The sequence below is a fragment of the Rattus norvegicus genome, chromosome 8 (assembly GCF_021556685.1).
Source record: "Rattus norvegicus strain SHRSP/BbbUtx chromosome 8, alternate assembly SHRSP_T2T, whole genome shotgun sequence".
NCBI classification, from domain to species: Eukaryota; Metazoa; Chordata; class Mammalia; order Rodentia; family Muridae; genus Rattus; species Rattus norvegicus.
Genome location: NC_141541.1, coordinates 105937904 through 105960015, shown reverse-complemented (window position 1 = coordinate 105960015; position 22112 = coordinate 105937904). Strand labels below are relative to the sequence as shown.

The following is a 22112-nucleotide window of genomic DNA, read 5'->3' as shown; positions in this document are numbered from 1 at the left end:
ACATGTCTGTGCCTCTGTCACCCTGAAAGCAAATTCTCCAAGGAGTCACATACCTCTCCCTGGGCCAGGCAGTGTAGCTAAAGGAATGTCAGACCAAGGGTGAGGCATCTCAGAGTAGATGTCCCGCTCTATAACTTCATCCCCTGGGCCACCTTAGCGATGACACACCTAAAACCCAGAAAAGCACTGTCACTTAACTTAAACCTATTACGTCACCTAAAGCACACTTGGAATTTGAACCCAGATATCTTGGCTCTGTACTTCAGTAGCCTGCGGATTGGTTTTCCTACCCATCTCAGAGTGCTAGGAGACCCCCCCCCCCGTACTGTAAGTGGCCTCTGGACAGCAGAGCATCATTGCCTGAAGCCTGCAAGTACTCTCAATACCACAAGAGGACATGTCTCAGATTTGCAGCACATTTCAAAACATTTGCCACAGGATTTGCTGTACAGTCAGAGTTCAGGAAATAAATATTCACGAGCAGAGGGAAAAAGAGAAGATTCTTGTGGCCTCATAATTTCAATGCAGAGTAACAGCTATAATAAACATTAACCCAGCAGAAGGGGCAAAATGCATTAATTTCACAACATGCTCTGCTCTTTAAGAAGTTAGCTGTTTGAGCTCCATGGGGAATCTTGAACTCACAGAGATTCACTCCCACTGTTTCAAAAGAGAAAATTGCCTGCCCCCACTGTGAGTGGGGGGTGGGTAAAGAGACATAATGGAGGCTGGGGGAGGCGAGGGGGGTTCGGCCGCAACAATGTGCTCTTTATAAACCCGAGTGATGGAAACAGAATTGATGCTCAGGCTTAAAATGAATGAAGGCTCCCGCACAGATCTGGCAGGACCTGGGTCTCCGTTTCTAACCATCTCCTGGCCATGCCAATGTGGCCAGCCCGTGCAATGGACATTCAAGCCCTGAAATGTTGTCACAAGACAGTAGTCATTCATCTGTTGATTGTTAGCAAGTTCTTTAATCCCAGACTAAGCAAAAGACAAGGTGAACTCTGCCAGGAAGACGAAGAAACAGGGAGAAATCACCACCCATATAAAGACCACACAAGCACCTGCTGGGTGACATCCGCACACATGAGACACTTCCTCTTTAGAAAGTGAGCAGGTAGGCCTGATCTCCAGAGGCCAAGGCTAGTTGAGCATTGTGAGTGTGCAGAGGAAATTAGGTAGAAGCTTTGGGCTTCTGGATCCGGCTCTCTAAAGGTACCACCTTCAGCCTAGAGACCCCCAGCACTCACCCTCACTGCTCTCTCCTTCTGCAGGGGAAATCTGCGCATTCAAGATCCATGGGCAGGAGCTGCCTTTTGAAGCTGTGGTGCTCAATAAGACATCTGGAGAGGGCCGGCTCCGTGCCAAGAGTCCCATCGACTGTGAGCTACAGAAGGAGTACACATTCATCATCCAGGCCTATGACTGTGGTGCAGGACCTCAGGAAGCAGCCTGGAAGAAGTCACACAAGTGAGCTTTCTCCCACTTCCACCCTGGGCTATCCACTCCCATTTATTCTGTTTACAAACTGTTCTTTAAGTATGTCTACCTATAGTTCACGCCAGGGGTATGTTTGGAAGATGGTTTAAAACTCCCAATTCCTTTAGCATCCCTTTGCCTAGGAGCAGGAAGTGGGCTATGGTGGTGGTGATTGGGGGCAGAGGTACTCATGTTATAACTGGTCATATTGGAAAAAGACCCAGATGTGGCCTAGGTGATGGTGAATGCTCCCAAAGCATCTACACAAGATGGTTTCTACCCCAGGAATACTGTACCTGTTTTTCTTCTCTGGAAGAGACTCTTAGGCCACCTCCAGGATCGAGTGCAAACACTGTTTCCTATAGGAACCATTCCCTAATCCACCCCTCTCCTCAGACCCAGTCTAAACTTTTCTCTGCATTTCTCCAAAGTTCTTTGTTTCTCTCTTTCACATTCTTCTCTCCTTGAGTCAACAGTTCTCTCCCTTATGGAGTTTAGCTCAGAGCATAACACATTGACTTCTTCCTGAGTGGAGAAAGGAGTAGACAGATGAAGGGAATAGGGAAAAGGGAGAAGACTAAGAGGGAAGGTGTCACCTGAGGTGAAAAATAGGGAATGACAGAGAATGAAGAAGATTTGTTCAGCATCAAGACAAGAGCAGGTTGCTCTGGTTGGTACCCAGAGGGAGGGAAAACAGAGCACTCAGGTAACAGTTGCTCTGAGCCCTTGAGGCCTCGTCACTCATGTGGTCTTGGGCTCCATCAATGCCCCCACAACACATGGTGTGAGTCCTTCTTTACTGTGCATTCTTCTTTCTGATTGGTGCTCCAGGGCTGTGGTCCACATCCAGGTGAAGGATGTCAATGAGTTCGCACCCACCTTCAAAGAACCAGCCTACAAAGCCATCGTCACAGAGGGCAAGATCTATGACAGCATCCTGCAGGTAGAAGCCATCGATGAGGACTGCTCCCCCCAATACAGCCAGATTTGCAACTATGAAATTGTCACGACGGATGTGCCTTTTGCCATTGACAGAAATGGTAAGTGTCCTGAAAAGATCCCAGTTTGTCAAGGAAACATATTTACTGTTCCTGCTCTCAAGACCTAGAAGGGGCCCAAATGGTACCTCCCTAGAGACCCTTTATCTAAGCACCATGACCTAATTCTGCACTTGAGTTGATGACTCATATATAATTAGAAACTTTTTATGTATAAACTACGAGAAAACCCCAGGAACATCAATGAATATGGTCTGGAGAACTCATAATCTCGCACATTTGAATACAAAACAAAGGCAGTGTCCTGGAATAATTATTTATTATCTAGGTGTGTGCCTTATCATCACCTTGGGCACATCTGGATGCCTTTGAATAATTTTAGTTGTAACATGAGCCCCCCCAATGACCACCACAACAACTTGCTCTCTGCTCCCGGGCAAATAGATATTAACAGAACTGGGAATTTTAAACCACTTTCCAACCATAAATTTGTTAAGAAATCTTTAAAACTCTTGCCAGCTTTCCCTTTGAGAATTTCAACTGTAGCAGTGCCTTCCTCCCAGTTTGTATTGAACTGAAAATGATTCCATTAAAACCATTTGGATATTTCTCATCACCATTAATATCAGTCTTATTAGAGTGTACACATGGCTAGAGGTCCAATCAACTCAATCCATTTGGACTAGAACTTGATTGTAAGGAAATAGTACTATTTGCTGAGTACATTGCTCATTATTAGTTTGAGTTGTGTGGGTGTCTGTTTATTATCCCCTCTTCATTTCAGGCAACATTTGAGTTAGGATACAGTAGCACAGGATACAAAAGTTGCAAGCCCTGAAGCATTCTGTAAAGCAAGTGTTAGGTTTAGTGATGGGCTCAGAGTAGAGCTAGAATAGAACTCAAGAGAGACACAAGCTTGCCCTCATGGAAATTACCAAGCAGCAGGGTGAAGAGGGAGGAAGGGAGAATGTTAAGGGAAAATAAATAGTAAAAACAATGTACAAAACATTCTGGGAACTGGCCTTAGACTGGAAATTAGATTTGAGAATTTTTCTATCCAACATCTATGAGGGAAACAAATTAGTCATTTGCTCCTAAGTCTTCAGGAATGCTTCATAATATTGAGATCAAAAGGAAGCGTGTTCTATAATGTAATCTTCTGAGTCATAAGAACAATAGCAGAGTCCATACAGGAAGGGAACAACTTCACTCCCACCTTCAAATAGCTTCCCGTATGATCTGCCTGACTGTTGGGACAAAAGGCTAAAGGGCATGGGACTAAGAGTTACCTCTCTGGACATCATTATTCCAAGTTGCACGGGGAAGCAGATCTGTGCACAGGAAAGGGAAGATGGGAATACAGAAGTGAAGATGAGTTCTATTTGTAGAATCATCCAGACCCTCACAGCTTCTCTAGGAAGCCAAGCCTACAGGCTGGCCTGTACCCAACACACACACACACACACACACACACACACACACACACACACACACACTCACTCACTTGGGAATTTGAGCCATGACAAGTACATGGTAAATAGTAAGACATCTGAGCAGAGTCATCAGTGATTGGTGGTCAAGCTCCACTTGGCCTCGTGGTCCTTGTTCTCAAGAGCTCCCAGGGAGAGATCAGATGCAAATTCTTCTATCTGAGGTAAACTGCCCCAGTCATGACGATAATTACTCACCTTGATGAGCCATTCCGCTAACATATGCCAATTTATTTCCCTGGCTGTCTCATTAAAAGTGAGTAATGGGCCTTTGCCAGGTCTCTACCTCCAACTTTGGTTTACAATGTAAAGATGATGAGGAGAGTTGGCTCTCCTAGAGAGTGCGGCTCCCCAGCAGAGACGTTTACAAAAGCAGCTATCCAAGTAATGAAGACAGGACCTGGGCAGCTCCCAGTCTAATGAGCTTCTCAGCAGGCCCTTATCCATCACTTCTGTGGTGACCTTCTCAGCTCCTTGAAGTTCTTCGCATGTGAGCAACTCATAGAAACTGCGGCTGAATGTTAGGTACCTCCCTTGGCCACAGGTTCTCCACATTCTTCATCCCGCAGCTAAGTAGATGCTCCCAGGTCTTCAACTTTCCAGGCTCTTTGCTTATGGGGAGAAAGAAGGAGACATAGAAGCAGGAAGGGTGGAAGACATTAGGTAGAGTCAGAATGACCTCCTATACCTACAGACTCAACCTTTTCCACCTGTAAACCCTTCACCTTCTTCCTTGTCAAAGCTCGGTAGCATCGACCCAGTTATTGTGGAGTTCTGAAGCTGTGGATGGATGTGCATTTTGAGTACTCACCAGATAAGCAGTGCTGAGTAAGGCTGCTATCTAGAGTCATTGAATATTTCTTCCTGTGACTGGGTCATAGGGTTCTTAGTCACTCTCCATGCAATCTGGGCTGAGAGGAGCATGTAACTATAAAGTAAGGATTTTACCACCATCTTGGAAAGTTCTAGATCTTTTGATCTCAATATTATGAAGCATTCCTGAAGACTTAGGAGCTAAGTGGTCTAGAGGCTCCATCTGCTTGCTCCCAGCCAGCCTCTCCTGTATAAGCAGAACCTGGATCCCTATTTTCCTTAGACAAGTGGAGAACCCTACAGCAGGAAGAATTTCCTAACACTGTTGGCACCTGGGGCTTACCACTACAAATCTCTTCCTCAATGATAATCAAAAGGAACAGATTGGAGTTCAGGTTCATAAACAGAGTGTAGGGTAAGACCTCCAAGGAGACAGAAAAAGTGGTTCCCAGTTTGTTCCCCCAACATAGAACAAGTACACAGCCATGCATAAAACACCAGGCAATGAAAATATCTTGAGAATAACTACACAAAAATCAGGTAAGAGCATCAGTTTAATTTTACCCACATCATCCCTTCCCACACACTGGTGGTACCCAGCACAGAGAAAAAAAATCCTTTGCTCACAAATTCCTCTCACAGAGAAAAGTGTAGCATGCTGAACCACCAGCTTCCCCAGTCTTTCAAAACAGTTCCCAAGTGACTTACTTCACCATCCCACTCTGATCACTGGGGAGGCCAGCATAGCTAAGAATGTCGGGCAATAGCTAAGGAGAAAATTAGATGGCCAGGGGCCTCTCAGGCTCAGCCAGGTGGCAGAATCCACCATGGTCTTCAGTGGCCTGCTCTGCAGGGAACACCCAAGGTCTTCACTGGGCACCTCTGCCTCCCTCTTGGTCACTACTGCGTGGCCCCTGTAGCTTCATTATTATGTTCCCCTGCAGTGTCTAGCCTGGTGGATCAACACCATCAACCACATAGGGAGCCAGCATTAGCACAGTAGAAACGGGTCCTCTCCTCTTTTACTACTAAGGAGCCCATAACTTTTCACTATCTCAGTGTCCAGGTGTTTGAGCCTTTATGCCTCTTCTTCCTCTCACCAGGAGATAACCTTGATCATCCAGGGACACCCAATCAGACACCAGTACAACCAGTGTATCATAAGCAAATGACCTATGTACCCAGTGCCAGCATCAGCTGGCCATAACGTATGTGCTTGTGATTATTCACATGAAGCATTCATGATTATTCACCCTGATCCATGTGCCAATGAGCAGCCAGCCTCAACTCCTCCTATTATCAGGTCTGTCCACTGAGCCTATGGTTATCTCATGTAGCTGTCTGTGTGCCTTCCAGCCCTTACCTCCCATCACCAAACCCTGAAGTCACATTCACTCCTACAGCTGGCCCTCATAGATATACAGATGTGTACTGTAAGCTCTAATGCCTCTAGCTATAAGTGTGCATGGAGCCGCCCACCCAGCCACTAATGCCCATTGGCTCAGTGTACTCACAGTCAACCCTTGTAGCTACACAAAGGTCTATAACCAGCCCCAGCTGCATTATCTTGTTGTTTGCACCACTGCCCTGCTCGCATTTATAGCTACTTCTGGCATCTGCCTGCATTCATACTGACAGCTTGAGCCCTATTGGTGCACATATACAAACAATTGGCCTAATCCCTTTTGCTGGCTCCTATGAATAAACTGGGTAAACAAAGCCAATCTTTATAACAGAGTATCCGCACAATGCCAGCCTTATGCCTGAGGCTGTGTGCATGTACAGTACCCTACCCATACCCATACCTAGTTGGCCTTATCCCAACCCTTGCCATCATGTGCATTCCTGATGCCAGTTAGATGCTCAGGATCTGCTGCCTCAGCTGCTTGGCACAGTTACCATAAGGATACCAAGATGCTCCCCTGCCATAGTATCCATAGCAATGCCAAGGACTGTATACTGCTGATGTTGTAAACCCGAGATTCCTGATCCAAGACATCATGTTCTTCCTTTCATACCTAGAACCACATGCTTGACACTGAGTATGGGCGACAGTGTTTCTCCTCACAGTGAAGGTATTTCATTTCTGAAGCCATTCCTATAAGTCTAGGAAAGGAAGTTGAACTTTCTTCAAATGCTCAGGAGTCATTCTCACATCCCACATATAATTTCAGTTCCACGGGAACCAATGCCTTCTCCTGGCCTCTATACAAGCATGAGTGTGGGACATACATATATGCAGGCAAAACACACAGAGATAAAAATAAAACAAAAGTTAAAGTGTTAAAACATTACATTACTGACCTGTAGAAAATAATGTACTATACAACGATAACAAAAATCCCTGCAAACAAAGAATGAAATCCATCCTTCAAAAATGAGAAAGATGAACAAAAGAGAGTCCACTACCCCTAGACCTATCTTACAAGAAATGAAAAATCATCTCTTGAACTGAAGCAAAATGATGGTATTTAATAATATCAAAACCTATGAAGCCCTTGGCACTAACAACCACATATCAAATTTACAGTATTCTGATACTATTGTTGAGGTAGGTAAGTTACTTATAAATATATATTAAAGGCAAAAGTATTAAGACTGAGTATAGCTCATATAATACATGAATAGGTACAAAAGCAGGGAAAGTGTGGAATCCAAAATACACACTTGGAGATAGAAGTTATAGAGCTTAACTGAAGTTAAGGTGTCAATTTTAAAACAATTGGCATAACTATAAGACATTTCATGTAAACCTCTTAGTAACCTTAAAGGAAATCCTCATAGGTGCATAAAAGGGAAACCAATAAAAGTACACTACTATAGAAAATTATCAAGTCACAAAGAAAGGAAAATGAAGCAGTGAATAGAATCAGAATCTGGAAAATAATTTAAAATAACAATATTAAGTCCTGATGTACTGATAATTACTTTAGGTGCAAATGGACTAAATTTAACAATCAAAATTCACAGGGGCTAAATGAGAAGAAGAAGGTCAATATTTAATGATAAGGATTGATTTATCAATAGGCTAACACCATTGTAAAAAAAAAAAGCCCACGTGTGTGTAGCATTAAAGAATCTAAATATAAAAGAAAATACTCACAGATCTGAAAGAAGAAACAAGCAATAATAGCAGGAGTCTTTAATGCCCACCTTTAGAAATGGACAGATCATCTGGATAGAAAATCAATAAGAAAACATTGCACTTAAATTATACTTTAAAGCTCGATGTACACAGAGCATTTTCTCAACAGCAGCAGAATACAAAGCACACAGGAGACAGATTCAGGACAGATAATATTGAAGCACAAAACAGCTTTAAGTTTAAGAATAAAATCGCATCAACTACAGCTGTATGAAACTATGGAGTAATAGAAGAAGGAGAAAAAAATAATTTTCATAAGACATTTCATGTAAACCTCTTAGTAGCCCCAAAGCAAATCCTTGTAAGTGCATATCAAGAGAGAGATGAGAGTTGACGTGTAACCCATCCAAACTTGAACTGTTGAAAAAGCAGGTCTAAGAAGGAAATTTATGGTGGTAAGAATCATGTTTTTTTTAAGAGGACAAAAACAAAACAAAACAAACAAACAAACAAAAACCCCGTAAAACAACTTGCTGTTGAACCTCATGGAAATATAAAAAGAACAAAGAAAATAAAAAAGTGGCAGGAAGGTTGGCTAACCATGATCAATACAGAATAAGTGGGAAAAAACAACAGACAAACAATAGGAAATAGATCAGTGAAGGATATTCTGCAAAGATAAAACTGACAAACCTTTAGCTACAGTAGAAGGATAAAAAGGAAACAAGAAAACAGATACTGCAGAAATACAAAGGAAAGCAAGATAGTGCTAAATATGGCTATGCCCCACCAATTGACTAACCTAAAAGAAATGAATTCCTTCTTAGGATCATATGGTCTACTGAGACTGGGTAAGTAAAATGAGCAAGGAGATTGAATCAGTAATTTTAAAATGTGGTCTTCTATGCATGGACGCCCAGGATTTGATAGCTTCCCAGCCATCTACCACATATTTAAAGACTCACTAGAACCAGTTCCTCTCAAACTCTCCTTAAAAAAAATTAAAGATGAGAAAGTGCTTCCCAACTATTTTTAAAGGCTGACTTTTCCTCTATACCAAAATCAGATAAGGATATCACATTACAGAACAAGGATGCCCCAATATCCACAAGAACTCAGAAGCAAAAAGTCCTCAACAAAATCCTAGCATAATACCTTAGCTACTCTTCCTGTGGTGGTCAAATGTTCTGACAAAAGCGACTTGCAGGAGAAAGGGTTCTGGCTCACAGTTCAAGCACAGTCCCTTTTAGTGGAGAAGATGGGGTAGCAGGTCACTTCTCTTTAATGGTGCTGATCTCCTTGGCAGCTAGTTACAGCTGCCTTGTTACCTCTCTCCTTGTCTGAAAGTCTAAGCTTGCTCACCTGCATTTCCTCTGGCAAACAAAGGAATTATCTTTAAGTTCAACTTCATACAAGTTCTCATGTAGCAGCAGAAAGAAGTCAGATTCCTGGACAAAATAAAATACAAATTGACCCTAGTTCAACCATAAGAGTTTGTGTTCCCCTCTGAAACCTTATGAAGCAGGCCTCTACTATCTATGTTTCTTCCAGTATTGTCTTTAATTCTACCACCACCAGAATGTCCTATTAAGCTCTTTCTATAGTATTCAAGGATTTTATAACCCAGAATTCCAAAGTGTTCCAAATTCCTCCCACAAACCATTCCCAAAAGCCTAAAAATTACATGGTCACGTTCATCTTGCATACTATATAGCAAGTCCCCATATACCATTACGAAACTGTATCTTAGTTACTTTCTCACTTCTGTGACTAAGATACCTTGACATGAGCAATTGAAGGGAGAAAGAATTTGTTTTGTCTTATTCAGTGATCTATTGCTGTGGAGAGACACCATGACCACAGCAACTCTTATAAAGAAAAACATTTAATTGGGCTGGTTTACAGTTTCAGAGGTTTAGTCCATTATTGTCATGGTGAGAAGCATGGTAGCACACAGGCAGACATGGTGTTGGAGAAGTAGCTGGAGTTCTTCATCTGCAGAGAGAGACCTGCAGACAGCAGGAAGAAAGAGACACTGGGCCTGGCTTAAGCATTTTAAACTCCAAAGCTTACCCCCAGTGATGTACTTCCTCCAACAAGGCCACACCTCTGAATCCCTGTAAAGTAGTGCCACTCCCTAATGACCAACATTCAAGTCTATGAATTAGACTCCCTGTGGGGAAGGGCACTCTTATTCAAACCACTATAGGGCTACAAGGCAGGGCTAAAGTCCATCCGGCAAGGAGGGGCCACAGGCATGTAAGACGTGGTGGCAGGAATGGGAGGCTGGCTGCTCATATTGTATCCTCACTCAGGAACCAGAGGGTTAACAGGGAATGGAGATGGACTATAAATCCTTAAGGGTCACCCCGAGTGACCCACCTCCTCCAGTGAAGCCCCACCTCCTACAGATTCTGTAACCTTTCCAAATAAAACCATTGGTTATGGCCTAAGTGATAGAATACATAAACCTATTGAGAACATTTCACATTCAAACCATAACACACACTAAATTAAATAACATATTAAAAAATTATACACCATGAGCAAGTGAAATTTATCTTTGGGATGTAAGGAAGATTCACCACACACCCATGAAATGATGTAACATACCATATTTATCAAATCAAAGACAATAACATATGACCATTTTGATAGATGCAGAAAATGTATTTGGGGGAATATCCATACTTTTTCATGATAAAACTTCTTAGCAAACCAAGACGATAGGCAACAGGGCAAGGAAAAAAAGATTTAACTAAAAATCTTTTTTTGCAGTAATAAAGCAATCAGCAAAGCAGGACGGCAGCCTACAGAATAAAGAGAATATTTAAAAGCTGTATGCACAGTAATGAGTTATGCCACACATACACAGGATTCATCAAACTCATTAAGAAGATAAGTGCCAAGCACCTGAATAGACTTTCTCCCTAAGAAAACATAAAAAGGCCAGCAGGCATGAGAAAAAAAATACTCAGTGTCACCAACCATAAATGAAACACTAATTAAAACCTACCTCAATGAAATGTTACCCCTCAACTGTCATACTGCCTTTATCAAAAAGCCAAGAGAGTCATAGCACAAATGTTATAAGGTGGTTGAGGAAAATGAAGGTTTTATATATGGTTGGTCAGGATGTACATTTATACAACCATCCGTTATAAAAATGACAAAAATTAGAAAGAGAATTGCTATATAATCTTAATTCTCCCAGTCCTGGAAAAATAAATTGACTTTCTAGAGGTGATAATGGATGCCCATAATTTATTGCAACAAAGTTTGCAGTACCCAAGACATGGAACCCTAAGGTGTATAGAAAAGAAAATGAAAGAGATGTGCCCCCCCCACACACACACACAGAGTGATACACACCGACATGTGCACTGAAAGCTATTCAGTCTTAGAAGGGAAGTGGTTCGAATGCAACAACGTTGATAGCCTGTAGAGCATCATGTTCAGTGAAATAAGCAAGAGAGAACCACAAACAGTATATGATGTCGTGTATATGAGAGGCCTTTTGAATTCATAGTAATGGAGAGTATAATGGTGTTTACTAGGGATTTGGGGGTGGGAAAATGGAAGACATCAGTCAAAGTGTCTAAGCATTCAGTTATATGGGGAACCAGTACTGGGGACCTAATGACAGTATGACAACCATTGTTGCTATGGAATATATGCATTACAATTTGAACTTTGACGAGTGTAGATTTCAAGTATTCTCAAGCACATATAAATAACTAGGTGAGGTGTAAATACATCAAATATTAAAGTATTGACTATGGGAGTCATTTCAAGGAGTTCAGTTATATCAAACTGTCACACTATACACTTGTTATGATATAGATAGAAACAGGTAGCCAAAAGGTTCCTGTGTTAAGACTTGGTCTCTAGGTAGTGAACCCAAACACTGAGATGTGATTGGATTGGAAAGACTCTGACCTCATCAGTAGATGAGCCTTCTGATGGCATTGTAGGAGGGTGTGGGGACTGAGAGGAGGCCTCATTGAAAGAAGTAGGTCACTGGACACATGCCTTGGTAGGGAATACTTTGTCCACACTTCTCCTGGCTTTCCCTGCTTCCTGGCCCACTATGAAGCAATTATCTTTGCCAACCCAATGCTCCTGACATTTGTCCTCATCTCAGGCCCCAAAGAAACAGAATCAACAATGGACCATGGACTAAAAGCCCTGAAACCATGACTCCAAACATATCTCTTCCTCTTTTGACCTGTTCCTATCACACATAGGTCACACTGACTGAAAGGCCAACAACACAATACCCTAAACATATAGGGCTTGTCAATTGCACCTTATAAACCTGAGGGAGGCCCACCAATGCTCCCACGGCTGGGAGGAGCGAGGATGAGAGTCCTTGACAACTTAGTTCAGCCTTGTCGCAAAGGTTTATCAATAAAGTCGGAATTGGATATCTGAGTAAATTCATGCAACGGGGAACTTGCTAGGATATAGCAGGGAGACGAGCAGCATCGCGCATGTCTGCGGTTTGTTCCCTTTGCCATTTTCCTAGAACCAAGTTTGAGCTGAGGGATTGATTCTGAAAAGGTCTGGGCAATTTCACAGTAACTGCCATAGATCACCAAGCACATTTCCAGAAGGGCGGCCACGACTGAAATGCCACCTGCAAAAGGGTGAAGGGCTGTGTGCTGACTTCAGCCTTCTCTCCTACACTTAATTAAAAAAAAAATAAAGCAATAGTAACTTAATTAATATGTGAGGTAAATTTTGATTGGCCCTTAAGGGTTAACCTCCAAGTTCATTTAGACTTTGATGAACAGACTGCAGCTCACCTAAGTTTACTGTTCTGGTAAGCAGCCAGGAGGTAAAAGCTCACTCATAGGTGGAGTAAAAGAAACATTTGCAACAGATGGTGGTTTGTTTGTTTGATTGTTTGCATGTTTGCTTTTTGAAAGCTCTCTCTGAGCTTTCAAAGCATTTTTAAATGTGTGTCTTCTCCCCCAAACAACCCTCTCCCATGCAACAATGGGCCACGTTATTATACCCTCATTTGTGACCTAATGTTTCAAGTTCTTCCCTTTGAAAGTCATTTGCACGTGCATGCAGTTGGTGGTGGTGGTGGAGAAAGTAAATTAGTCTCCCAGACAGTTTCATTAAGACTTGTTCCGGAAGTAGAGCTGCAACAAATTGAGCTAAAGATTCCCTTTGTGTGTTTATTTTTCTGCTACAATCAATAGTGCTTCGTCAGCTTAATGTTACACCAATTGTCAACCCGGAGCCTTCCTCTTTTAAGTGGCATGAGTTTCTGGACTCATTTCATTCTGAAGAAAGAGAAATACTTGTGCTCAAAAACCAATAGGGTGCTGCAGAAACATTTCTTGTGATGAGTTTAAGGTACTTCTGCTCGGCAGAGTCCTTCCCTGTGTTAAGGACAGCCACAGACAAGTTCATAGAGTCCAGAGGATGATGGATCTCAACCTTCCGAATAATTAGACCTTGTAATACAGTTCCTCACTCTGTGGTGACTCCCAACCATAAATTTATTTTTGTTGCTGCTTCATTGCTATCATTTTACCACTATAATGAATCATTGTGTAAATATCTGTGTTTTCCATTGGTCTTAAGTGAACCCAGTGAAAAGGTCATTCCACCCCAAAGGGGTCAGGACCAATATGTTGAGAACCACTACCATAGGGACTGCTACCAATCCCAGGAACCATTCCAGACCTGTGCAAGCCTTCAGGAGTAAGGCCAATGTGTGAAAGAAAGTACAAGGAGTTCTACATACATATGACATGGCAATACAGAAGGGTAGCAACCCCACTTTTACTTAGAAAATGTGGTCCTGAGTCAATAGGTGCTTTGTGTTTTCAAAAATAGCTGAGAGCACACAGCAAAGGTGTGTCTCGGTTCCAGCGTCTTGGGTGTCTTTGTATTTTCTGACATGGACCAGAATGTGCTGGGAGATGTGATGGCTAAATCAGCTTCCCCACTCTTAAGAGCAAAGTTTGGTTTTCTATGATTGTGGTGGTGGTTGTGGTGTTATTGTTGTTGGTGTTGTTGTTATTGTTGTTGTTGTAGCACATTGCCACAATCTGGATGGATAATATTTAAGTGTTGAAATAAAGTACTAGGGAAATAGAAAATAGGTGTCAGACACAACCATTCTGTGTTTGTTGATTTGTTTTCTTGTTTCTGTATTCATAATTTCACTTGGGGTAAGAAGAGGTAACATCTGAGCTCTTGTTTGCTATCAATGCCAAAATCAAATGGAGAGGGAGAGGAAGAGGGGGAGGGGGAGGAAGAGGGAGAGGGAGAGGAAGAGGGGGAGGGAGAGGGGGAGGAGAGGGGGAGGGGGAGAAACAAAGAGAGAATAAAGGGAAGAAATGGTCCCCAGAAATTGAAGATCTTAACGTTTAGTACTAAACACTTGGCCTTTATCCACACGCACCCTCACTTGGAACAAAATAGCATTCCACCAAAAAAAAAAAACAAAAACAAACAACAAACAAACAAAAACCCAGCCAGTCTATGTTCTGCTCATTAATGAGCAAATATTTGTTTCTGATCATATTAAATTCCTCTGAGCAAATACCCATGAATGGCTCTAAACACAGTGTTTGGTCTCTCTTGGAGAAGAAAAATGTCTCTTTCCTCAGGGCGAGGGATCTGTTATTCTGTGCAGCTTTCAGAAGGGAGGTCACACATTTTCTTATTGATTTTACTTCCTATTTGGTAGCAAAATAATGTGAGAAGAAGCACTGAGCCTTCCTGGCGACAAGCCCAGATGCTAAAAATGATGTGCCAGGATATTGTCTGGATTCCATCTCTTTCCCAGAAGCTTCATGGTAGATGGGTATTCTGCCCCACATGGGGGCCACATGTGTACACACTCAGGGTGGTTTTCTGCCAACCTACTACTTGTAAAAACAGGCCAGTTAGATTCCAGATGTTGCTTGGGATCCTTTAGCAGTCCCCATTGCACTAAGAGATGATCTACCCAGTGGTCCCTTGGAACCTACCACCAAAGCACAAGGGGATTATGGATGGCAGCTATGCTCCTGCTGGCCTTCGTCTTCACAAAAAGGTGGAGGGGGCTCTGAAGGCTGGTGGGATGGGAGAGAGTACTGGAATAAGTGCAGCCTACTGCACTTAATCAGAGATGAGCATGTGTCTCCCTGTTCTTCAGGCAACATCAGAAACACTGAGAAGCTGAGCTATGACAAGCAACGCCAGTATGAGATCCTGGTAACTGCTTATGACTGTGGACAGAAGCCCGCTGCTCAGGACACCCTGGTCCAGGTGGATGTGAAGCCAGTGTGTAAGCCTGGCTGGCAAGGTGAGTCTGATTCCTATCGGTCCTGCTGTGTGAAGGCAACTTGTCCTGGGCCACAGAGGGTGCCAGCTGTGCCCACAGATCTCATAACACTTGCCTAAAGGGAGTTTTAAAGTATAGTCGTCGTGTATTCTCACAACTCTTCCGTGATACAATCTGCATTTCACAGTTAAGAATATCAGAGGCAACTTAACTCTAACCACAATTGTCCCTTGCTCAAATTTCATCATACTTCAGGGCTTGGGAGATAGTGCCAGGGTTTGTTGACCTCACCCAAGGGTGCCGAGCCTGACAGATGTGTGTCAAGTTCTGCGTTCATGCTCAGCACATAGGGATTGTCTGCTGATCCTCATGCACACCACACAGGGGTGGGCGAGAAGGATGGAGCCTCCGGAAGAGGGGGTTTCTAAACGCCTGGTGCAGGGAAGGGAAACTGTGGTCCTCAGTGGAGTTTCATTTTGTGTCTGTTTAGATTTTTCAGGAAGCAAAGACAGAGCATGTTCCAGTCATCCCCTTGGTGACTGACTGATGGGAGGTAGGGAAGGCGAGGGCAGCTGCCTAGATGGTTCTTGCAAAGAACTGAGTGGTCTTTAGAACAGTAACAATTGTTCTAAGCAGCATCACTGGGTCTGGGGATCACAGAGGGATGGATGCTAGTCTTGTCTCTATGTCTCGGGTTTGGTACAGACTTGCTCTGTTTCTTCTGCACGTGTTGAGGATGCTATCAGTCTTAATTCCTCATTCTCCATAGTGCTTTGCAAGACCACTCCTCTTGTGGCTTCTGCTTGCTGCTTCTGAATGATGTGCCTTTTAAGCCTCCGGTCTCATTCTTCACCCTCTCTCTGTCTGTCACACATGCCTCTCTCAAGCACACGGATGCCAAACCATCCTGTGGTGCCAGCCACTCGTTCTGAGTACAAGCCACCACAGCTGGACAGGGCAGTCAGAACGCAAAGACACCTGTGGCTGAGACACTGCCTGCGCTTGCCCTGCTCAGAGGGCAGCTCTCCATGAGCTTCCACAGCACCGCCTGAATGTGCATAAACTGAGAGGAGAGAGCTGGGAACCCCGGTGCTCATCTCTGAGAGAGCTGGTATTGTGTGGACTTGAACAAAGTAGTGGGATGTGTGTGCACGTTCATGTGCCTGTGTGTGTGTAAAACAAAGTACAGTACCTTAGATCAGTATGCTTAGAATCAAGCAATAGAGAAAGATGGATATGCTAGCCAGGCATAGAGAATAATTTAAACATTATTCTGCAATATCATACCCAAGAAGGTGGAGTAGAGGGATTGGGAATTGGAAGCCAGCCTGGATTATAGAATGAAACTGTTTTAAAAAAAATCTACCTGCCTCCCTGGAATAATCCAGCGATGAGGGAAGAAAAGAAAGAAGAGAGCAGAGCAAGCCAGACTAGAATAGGAAACTGGTTTTGCAACTTCAGGAGCCTGATCTCAAGGTTATGGGAGGCAGGATTCTGCCTGGCTCACTATGGCACTTCTCAGGTTAGCACAGTACCTGAGCCTCATGGATGATGCTTAAGAAATGATGGATGAATGAATAGCTGAGGAGGAAGTCACTGTGTTATTTTAACTTGGAAAGATCATCAGTGAAAGACAACCCTTTCTAAAGAATGCCCAGAAAACAACAAGAACAACAAAAAACCAGATGCTTTGGAAGCAGGGAGCATGATCACAATGGAGTTTTAAGTGGGAAAAACAAAACATGAGGTTGTATCTAAAAAAATGATCCCAGTACTTTTTGACTTTGACAAATGAGGCACCTACAGCCTATGGAGAACGTGTTCATGCCTATATTTAAACATTATTTATAGAGTTTTGTACTTGTTAAATCTATGCAAATTTAGCATTAAGTGTATGATTAAAAAAAATAACTTGTCATCATGCTTAATTTTGTGTGTGAAGGGTGAACCAGGCACCTACCCTGTAGTGTGTAATGGTGCTGGCAATGAGTGTAAGTGATCTTGGGCAGCCAGGACGGTGCCTGCTGCCTGTACTGTCTTCAGCCCCACCAGAGGCTCAGGCACGAGGAGCCTCTTAATGATGTTAAGAGGATTAATGAATGGGCAGTGAAACCTCAGTTTAAAAAACTGTCTTTCCTGGAACAAAGGAAAGAGGAAAAAAATCCATTCCCTGAATCAGTTCATCATGTCAGGCAGTGATTTACACGTGTGTGGTATTAGAACCAGCTGCTTCCTCGTGGCTCCTTGCCTAAGTTGGTGACTTGTGGTGGCAGTTACCGCCATGCTTTATGCTTTGAGAGCCTCTCCTTCCAGCTCACCTGCTACAAATTCTATCAAATCCCTCTCCTTACTACCCTGGTAGCCTTCGGATTATAGCTGGGCTCTCCAGGCTATCTGTTGTGTTCTGGAGTGTTTATAGTACCTTTCAGCCACTTGTCACACGTGCATGAGCATATGTGCGCGCACACACACACACACACACACACACACACACACACGCATACACACACCCACGCACAGGATCTCCAGAGAACACTTCTCTCACCCACCTAACATCTTTGTCCCAGACGTGTAAGCATCTCTTACCTCTAGTCCTCCCAACCTGTTATCTCTTCTACCATTGGTCAAAACTACAGACTACCATCTATGTGGACATCTTTCTCCAAGGAAAACTGTACCCAGATGGCTCCAGATGTGGTTCTTGCCTTGTCCGGTATCTCAGCTTTGCAGGTCAACTTAGAGTGAGCCACGTCTTGTGGGTTTCTTTGTTGCCCATAGACGAAGCCACCTCATAGTGATGAGTAGAGAGGTTAGCCTTTACTAAAACATGGCTGAAGGAATACTTTGTACATGGAAGAAGAGCCAGAGAGGAGAGACGAGCAGCCCAGCTTTCAGAAACTGTTCCGACTAGGAAATGGAAGAGGCATGGTTAGAGAGGTTGAGGGCAAGGTAGATAGACGGCCGAGACCTTGAAGTCAGAGTGAAGAGCTGCAAGACCTCAGACCCTATGAGGAGTCCCATGCATGTGCCCAGTGAGATTCCCTGCAGTCCTGTAGGAGAGCACGGGCCCCTCTCCAGCTCACTTCCTACTAGCAGCTCAAGCCAGCAAACACAGCTTGGTAGTTAGAATTCTTGTACCTGTTCTAAGCCATTTCCCTGCAGGCAGGAGGGGATTGCAGCACAGTGAAAGCAATCCATCATGTTCTGGAGCCCTGCCTCCTCAGGAGCGCTCCCAATCTGCACCCCCACAGAGCCTCCCTGCAGCCAGCTTCTTCCAGGGATTTTTCACAGCTGAGCAAGAGGACCTCTGATAGGTGGAGCCTCCCCAAGCCCACAGGAATCTGCTCCCAGACTCCAGTGATGGTCCAGAGCAGTCTCCTGACTTCTATCACAATAATTGCACCCACCCACATTACTTTGCTCCATCTCTGGCCTTACTTACCTGTGTCTCAGACACTGACTCTGGTGCCAACTTTATTTCATACTCCAGCCAAGCTGTGGTCTCCTGAGACTATGTTTTTCCAGCTCCTGCCCCTTTCCGGTGGGTTGCTCTTGACTTCTCAGAAAGCACATGGATTCCTTGAGGGCATAACTACCTCTCACAGCTTTTGACATTGAATTTTCTATCACTTGCACAAAGACAAAAGACTCACATGTTAGCTTCACTCCCCAGTGTGTGCACCGGGGACTTACCAGGGATCCGGCTAGCAGCAAGAGGAGGAAGGAAGGGTTTGTTTGCAAAACAGGAGCCCAGGCATGCTCCTCCGAGGCAGTAACATGGACAAGTGAAAGGGACAGCTCACACCAGGTCAACAGGCTTTACTAGTGGGAAAGTTCCCTTTTGTGCTTGTACTGGGAAGAAGCATAAACTGCCACCTTGTTTTACCCAGCAGCTGGGAAAGTGATGTCCTTAGAGGTGCATCCAATTGTGGGATGAAGGACAATATGGTGAAGCACACATAGGACAGAGGCAGGCTGGTGGTACCATGCCTCTCCTGCAAGATGCATGGACTACGGTCATCTTGGTGTGTCATTTCCCTCTGTTGTTGGCTGGAATTTTGTCGGTTGGCCTGGGTGTTCTAAGAGGACATGAAGCAGGATCCACACCTGTGGGGAGCAGATTAATGCTGAGTCAATATATACTGTCACCATGAGCATGGCCATAGAGAGCACCCCAATACCTCAGACCCACAGGAACAGCCAAGCCTTCCCCAGGTCAGGATCAAGGGAAAGGCAGAGTCTTCGTCTGCCCGGGTCCGTGTGCAGATGCTGGCAGTGTTTGTAGGGAGTGTCAATAGTACTTCCCTCTTCCTTGATATTAACAGCCTACACCTGCAATACCAAGACAATCCCTCCCCACAGAGAATAGCTAAAACAGCCCCTCTGCTCAGCTGCATGCAATAAACCCATTTCCCTGACACAGATGTATAAAGTAAACACACCGAGTCTCTGGTGGCCGCTGCAGCTGGTATGTCTCCATCAGAGTGCATGACCCACGCACTCGGTGTGTGGTAATCTGTCATTTCTTCATTCCCTGTTGGCCCAGTTAGGCTAATACCTAAGCTGTGCAGGTCTCAACAAATACCCACTCAAGAGTGAAAAGGATCCAAAGGGTAGAGTGGAGCCTGTCAGGGGTGGTGGCAGGAACAGCACTGTGGCCCCATGGGGATGGAACTAAACCATAGGACCTTGTGGACCCCTCACTTGGGCATCATTCTGTCCCTCATTTCTTGTTCAGTTGTCAGTCTGGAGGTTTTGTATATTTGGTTTCATTTCGCCTGTTGTTTGTAGAAATGCTGTCCTTGCCCATGATTTTCTTTATAATTCTTCCTGCTTCCATGGTTCTCAGACTGATAGCATTGTCCTCCTTAACCTGCATGCCAGGTTATATACTTTCTACCTGGTCCTGCCAAGTGAGACCCAAACACCACTACTTCACTTCCCTTCAGGCAAGATGGTAGCCTACAAAAGACAGCATTGGAGATGGGCCTTCCTGGTGGCCCATCACTATTTGTCCCCTGGACTTGTAATTGTCCGGGCAACCAGACAAATGGATCTTGGCTTCCCGGGTTGCAGAGTCAGCTCTCTAATCCCCAAGAGACTCCCCCGATCCCTGAGCAGAGGTCTCCAGGATATTAGACATGACCTTCTCAGCACTTCACCCAGCTCGACTGCAAGTTTCTCCATGGGCTCAGACAATACCTTTTCTTCAAACCTTCATGATGATGGATCCTATTCAAACAAAAGGAAGAGAGATGAAGCCATGCAGTTGGATTCAGCCTCTGTGTTCTCCGGGGTTTGGAGGATTCTACAGGTGCATCAAATCATCCCAGATGTTCCTGTTTCAGCAGGATGGTTCTCCAGGGGAAGAAAATATGACATTTGGGAAGGGGGTGCTCCTCACAGATCACGCAGGTACCTGGATAGAATGCAGGTCCAGACTTAGTAAGACTAGAGAAGATCTGATTACTACGGGTGGATAGTGTTGAGGTTTGGTCTTTTGCTGTGTATTGTAATGCTAAGTGTAGGCACCCAAAACCTGGTTGCCCTGAGATGAGAGTCCCAATGCTATGTGACCTTGCCCCTAAGTTATTTCTGACTGGTAAATATAGATGCTGACAGCCAATAGATGGGAAGAAGAGACATACTGGAGTTGAGGATTCCCAGGCTTAGGGTCAGAGGAGAACCACAAGGGGAAGAAGAAGGTGAAGGGAGGAGAAGCTGCCATGGGTTAGATGAGTCTTGAAAACAGCTCTGAGGGCTGGCCAGTTGGAGTTAAGAGCAGCGTAGATGAAACATAGTAAGTAATACCTTAGGGTTATCAATAGGAAAGTAGATTCTAATCGCATAGAGCATAGATATCTGCCCAGCTCTTGTGCTGTTTAAGGCATATTATTGTAAATATAAAGGTTTTGTGTGCCTTTTATCTGGGAGCTAAATGGTCAAAGGTGGGGTAGAAACCCTGAATTGGGAAGAAAAAAATTTTACAACAGGATAGACTTCATTTTAAATAAGATCATGCAGAAGACACAATCAAGGCCACCAGAATGTGTCTATAACACTTGCATTGTAAAGATGGTGACAGAAAAGCTGCTGGTTGGTATTCATTCTCCTATTTTAGTTGCCTCATTAGAGAGAACTGAAATGTGCGCGCGCACACACACACACACACACACACACACACACACACACACACACAATGATGCAGAAGATGTTCTTAGAGTAATATTTTCCTGGCTACCTCATTATCAAGGCACGACCTACAAAGACCTAATCTGCTTGGATATGACCAAGTAAACTCCTAGCCTTGGGAACAATGGCACACTGAGGATGAAGGACATGGTATAGGGACCATAATAAGTGCAAATGAAGCTCTGAATTTGAAACAGGCAGGCAGGGGCCTGGTTCAAATCTAGATCAATACATGGCTTTGAGCACAGAAGAGAAGGTTGTTATGGGTCCTACCAGTTGTTGGGAAAATAGAAGGGACCACAGTGTGGCCAGGCACAGAGGAGGAAGACTAGATTGACCAAAGGGGTTGAGATCATGGAAGAAAGACTTCATTGTCATTCTGAGGTCAAGAAGCCCCAGAGACTTTCCTGTGTCAATGGTCTTATCACAGATCTCAGGGAGGAATGGTTTCACTAACCACCAAGGTGAAGGTTGAGTGCATGGAGACCAGCTAAAAAGAATGATTATTTATGAGTGTACGTTGCTAAAGCCAAGTATTTATTCCAAAACAAACTTAGTGTGCTTGGCAGGAAAGGAGGTTAGATCTGTAGTCTTATCTGAAGGCTTCATAACTGGGAGACAAAGTTACACTGGGGTGGTCTGAAGCCTTGTCCAGGATATACCTCAAACTCCTGTCATGTGTCTGTCACTAGTGTCCCCCACAGGCCCAAACATAAGAGAATAAAGCCCAGCAAGGGACCAGCTGGCTTCATCTCTGC

The 22112-nt window shown here is 44.0% G+C and overlaps 1 protein-coding gene across 1 annotated transcript in view; it reads left to right on the top strand.

Moving 5' to 3' along the window:
* The window catches only part of Clstn2 (calsyntenin 2), a 609459-nt gene that overhangs the window by 468808 nt on the left and 118539 nt on the right, over positions 1 to 22112 (top strand). Inside the window, 3 exon segments of the mRNA NM_134377.2 lie at positions 1278 to 1473; positions 2314 to 2522; positions 15034 to 15183. Of these exon segments, the coding sequence (NP_599204.2) occupies positions 1278 to 1473; positions 2314 to 2522; positions 15034 to 15183 (555 nt within the window).